We start from the raw sequence: 4,857 nt of genomic DNA on the forward strand, positions 1-4,857 counted from the left end.
AAAAAAAAAAAAGAAACCAAAAAAGAAAAAAAAAAAAAAAATGACAGTCTCACTCACTCATATGCTACTTTAGTAACTTTGATTGAGGAACATACTAAAAATTAAGTAATTGCCTTCCACCATACAGTAACTCTCAAATCCTTTTCGTCTGACGCCAAACCTGTTATAATACATTTTTATGTGCATATATATAAAAAGTTTACAAATATACATATATATATATATATATATATATATATATATATTGCATTATTGGCTTAAACTTTTGCATTATTGGCTTAAATTTTATTTTATTTTATTTTATTTTCCCCAGTCCCAGTTCACTTTTATTTTATTTTATTTTATTTATTTTTTTAATTTTTTTATTTTTTTCCCAGTCCCAATGCTCTTTCATTGCATGGAAAAAAGCAGCATGAACATTTTGCTAACCATCTCTATTCATTAATATATACTACAATTTAAAAGTTTGGGTCAGTTTTAATTAAATTAATACTTTATTAAGGAAAGATGCGTTAAATTGATCAAAAGTTACAGTAAATACATTCATAATGTTACAAAGATTACTCGCATGTGACACTGAGATTGAAGTAATGATGCTGAAAATTCAGCTTTACCTCAGAGGAAAATAATACATTTTATTATATATTTAAATGGAAAACAGTTCTTTTAAATTATAATAATATTTCACAATATTGCTGTTTTTACTGTAGTTTTGAGTAAAATAAAATATAAAATAAAACAATACAATTAAATATAAAATAAACTAACATAAAATAATAATACAACACCAACATTTTGAACAGTTCTGTACACACATATTTCCTTTCCACCCATTTGCCTTGCACATCAATAAGATTAACATTTAAAATAAACAGATGCTAATTATTATAATTATGTAACATTATAAAAAAGGAAATGTTTCCCATGATTTTGGGTCGATAGCCAAGAACAGAAAGTAGGCTATTCATTAAAGCCTGTGTGTTCAAAGCATCAGCTCTCTATTGAAATAAGCACCTGCTCTTTTTAATGAAGTTGTTGCATGTTTGACTTTAATGACTAAATTTTCTCATCAGCTCTGAACAAGCAGTACAAAGGCACTGATCGATGGCATTAGTAATGTAATCACCTCCCTATTGTGCTTGATATCTCTGCAGTGTGCAAGCCGGGCTTTTACCGATCAGCTCTTCAGACCAAAAGCTGCAGTAAATGTCCTCCCAGAAGTTTCAGCAAAGTGGAGGCCTCCACCTCCTGTCAGTGTGAGCAGGGATACTACCGGACCGAATCGGACCCCACCAACATGGCCTGCACAAGTAAGAGCTGCTTCTATTAAAGGGATAGTTCACCCAGAAATTAAAATGTGCTGTTATTTTTCTCACTTTCAGGCCATCCAAGAAGATTTTTTTGTTTTTGTTTTTAAGTACAGCAATTTTTAGCTGAAACTGTGATCCTTGGTTATTCATAAAATGCAAGGCAACCAGGACTTTGAGAGTCAAAAACACAAAATGAATCCCTGTGGCTCCTGACGATATATTGAGATCTTATGAAGCGAAATGACTGGTCTGTGCAAGAAACTGAACATTATTTACAGCATTATTACCTGTAGGGCAAATGGTGCGGAATGATTTGAATAATTTGAACCACATTCTTTTGAACCGGTGCTTTTTGGTGAACTAGTTGAACCAGTTCACCAAATCGGACCAAAAGAATCCAAAAATAATTGGATTTCCCCATTGCCTGATGTTGTATATAATGTTCAGTTTCTTGCACAGACTGATCGTTTCGCTTCGTAAGACCTCAATACATCGTCAGGAGCCACAAGTATTAATTTTGTGTTCCTTGATATACTTTTTTGGACGTGCTGGTGGCCATTGACTTGCATTTTATGAACCACCAAAGGTTGGTGGTTGGATGGGCAGGGGATTGAGAAAATTAACAGAAAAAAAATCATTTTTGGCTGAACTATCTTTTTAAGTGTACTGTTATGCCATTTTTTATTTTTTTTTGGTATAATGTTCATCATTTTATCGTGATATACTCTATTATCTTGCAGAGCCACCTTCGGCCCCACGTAACGCTATTTCCAACGTCAACGAGACCAGTGTCTTCTTGGAGTGGAGCGCTCCGGAGGAAACAGGCGGTCGGAAGGATGTTCGATACAACATCGTGTGCAGTAAGATCAGCACAGATTCAGGCCAGTACGAGCCATGTGGAAGTCATGTGCGATATCTGCCTCAGCGGACAGGTCTGAAGAACACCTCCGTCATGGTCATGGATCTCCTGGCTCACACCAACTACACCTTTGAGGTGGAGGCTGTGAACGGGGTGTCGGAACGAACCGCCCCTTTGAGGCAGTACGTCTCACTCAATGTCACCACCAACCAGGCCGGTGAGTAGATCCGTCCCTCTGGAATTGTTCCTATTACATGCTAAAGCTTAACATGACAAAGTTCATGCTGTCCGCAAGAGCTTAAAATGGCATTTGCAAATCATTTAATTTATGTAATGCGACACATTTAAGAGTGAAACTAAATATTTGGCTGGAAATAATTTAGGACGGGGCTTCATCTGATCTTTGGATTTGGCTGGATCAGGAAAAGTGTCTATTTTAAACATAAACTGTATTTGCAGACGTAGTCTTTCGTAGTCCATAATGAGACTTAATGCAGTTTTACTTGTGTTTTGTTTAATATTTCAGATTCCTTAGGTGAAATATAAGAATGGAGCTCAAATGATCATTTGGTGGCCCCTGTGAAAAGGAAGTGCATTTAATTGTATTGGATGTACTTTTGTAGTGTTCCTTTCTAGTGCACCTGTAAAGTATAATAATAAACTGGACTTGCAGATACTGTATAATATAATATGAAATGAAATGAAATGAAATGAAATGAAATTAAATTAAAGACACTTAAGCTTACTTAAAGACAAACACTTTCATAATTCTTCGCACGCTTATGTACACTTTCAAAAAGTGCACTTGGTAATAATATCAAATTAAAAATGTTACTTTCAAGTAAATTTTTAATCCTTATGTTTTAATATTTTTTTACGCTTATTTTACAGTACACTTATTTTGATGTGTTGACTAATATACTGTAGCACATTTAAAGTACCTGATTATAATAATTTACAATTTATGTAATTCATAATATAATGTAAATGATCCATTTTGATTGGACAAAGCTGCAGCTTCATCATAACAAATATATTTAAATAAAGACATACACGTTTAAATAGAATTGATGTTATATACTTATATTTTATTCATATATAAGTGTATTGCAGTTTATCATAAACGCTTGTCAGTACATTTAACATTACATGCTAACCATATATCAAAGACAATAGAGTAAGTTATGAAAATATGTATGAAATGTATTTAAGTCCTACTGAAATTCAATTTAATGTAATGAATATTCAATCAATTGATTAAGTGCCTGAAAACATTACATTTAGTTTACACTAACATTTAAAATTATTCTAAATTGTTTTTTCTGTAATATATTTAGTATGCTAAAGTGTACTTCTTTTTCACAAGGGGTTGGGAGAATGTGATGGGATATATTTGAGTTTATACCTTAAGATTTTGGGTTTTCCAAAAAAATTTAAAAAAATAATAAAAGAAAAATATTTCAAAAGTTTTTTTTTTTTTTTTGATGATTAGGGCTTACAGCTCATGAAAGTCAAAAATCCAGTATCCAGTATCCGTCCCTTCAAAATAAATTCTGGGTATCTCTTGTTCTTTGAAACTACAATAATGGGGAAGACTTGGCAATGAACCAGAAGACAATCATTGACACCCTCCACAAAGAGGGTAAGTGACAGAATGTCATTACTGAAAGCGGTGGCTGTTCACAGAGTGCTGTATCAAAGCATATTAATCCAAAGTTGACTGGAAGGAAGAAATTGGGTAGGAAAAGGTGCACAAGCAACAGGGATTGCAAGCTTGAGAATACTGTCAAGCAAAGCCGATTCAAACACTTGGGAGAGCTTCACAAGGAGTGGACTGAAGCTGGAGTCAGTGCATTAAGAGTCACCACGCTCAGACGTCTTCAGAAAAAGGGCTACCAAGCCACTTCTGAAACAGAAACAACGTCAGAAGCATCTTACCTGGGCTATGGACAAAAAGAACTGGACTGTTGCTCAGTGGTCCAAAGTCCTCTTTTCTGATAAAAGTAAGTTTTTAATTTCATTTGGAAATCAAGGTCTGGAGTCTGGAGGAAGACTGGAGAGGCACAGAATCCAAGCTGCTTGAAGTCCAGTGTGAAGTTTCCGAAGTCAGTGATGATTTGGGTGTTTCATCAAGTCCAAAGTCAATGTGCCATCTACCAGGAGATTTTGGAGATTTTGTAGCTTTCATCTGCTGCCAAGCTTTATGGAGATGCTAATTTCCTTTTCCAGCAGGACTTTAGGGACTTTAGCCAGTGCCAAAACCACTTCCAAGTGGTTTGGTGACCATGATATTACTGTGCTTGATTGGCCAGCCAGCATACCTGACCTGAACCCCATATGGAATCTATGGGATATTTTCAAAAGAAAGATGAGAAACAGTCGATCCAACAACACAGATGAGCTGAAGGCTCAATAGTGCCTCAGAAAACAGTATGACAGGTTCCAAAAAATATTAAGCAGCACAACTGTTTCCAGCATTGATAATAAATTAGCATATTACAATTATTTCTGAAGGATCATGTGACATTGAAGACTTGATGAAGACTGGAGTAATGGCTGATAAAAATTCAGCTTTGCATCACAGAAATAAATTATATATTAAAAGGATGTGTGAGTTTGTGTGTGTGTGTGTGCGTGTGTGTGTGTGTGTGTGTGTGTGTGTGTGTGTGTGTGTGTGTGTGTGTGTGT

At 34.9% G+C, this 4,857-nt stretch overlaps 1 protein-coding gene across 2 annotated transcripts in view; it reads left to right on the forward strand.

Annotated features, from left to right (window-relative positions):
• LOC107702602 (ephrin type-A receptor 5-like) overlaps positions 1–4,857 on the forward strand; it is a 107,283-nt gene that overhangs the window by 55,519 nt on the left and 46,907 nt on the right. For both annotated transcript variants that reach the window (XM_016504974.1, XM_016504975.1), the window contains exons 4-5: positions 1,155–1,310; positions 2,051–2,386. In XM_016504974.1, coding sequence (XP_016360460.1) covers positions 1,155–1,310; positions 2,051–2,386 — 492 coding nt within the window. The remainder of the gene's footprint in view (positions 1–1,154; positions 1,311–2,050; positions 2,387–4,857) is intronic.

This window comes from Sinocyclocheilus anshuiensis, unplaced genomic scaffold, assembly GCF_001515605.1.
Source record: "Sinocyclocheilus anshuiensis isolate Anshui unplaced genomic scaffold, SAMN03320099.WGS_v1.1 scaffold210, whole genome shotgun sequence".
Taxonomy (NCBI): domain Eukaryota; kingdom Metazoa; phylum Chordata; class Actinopteri; order Cypriniformes; family Cyprinidae; genus Sinocyclocheilus; species Sinocyclocheilus anshuiensis.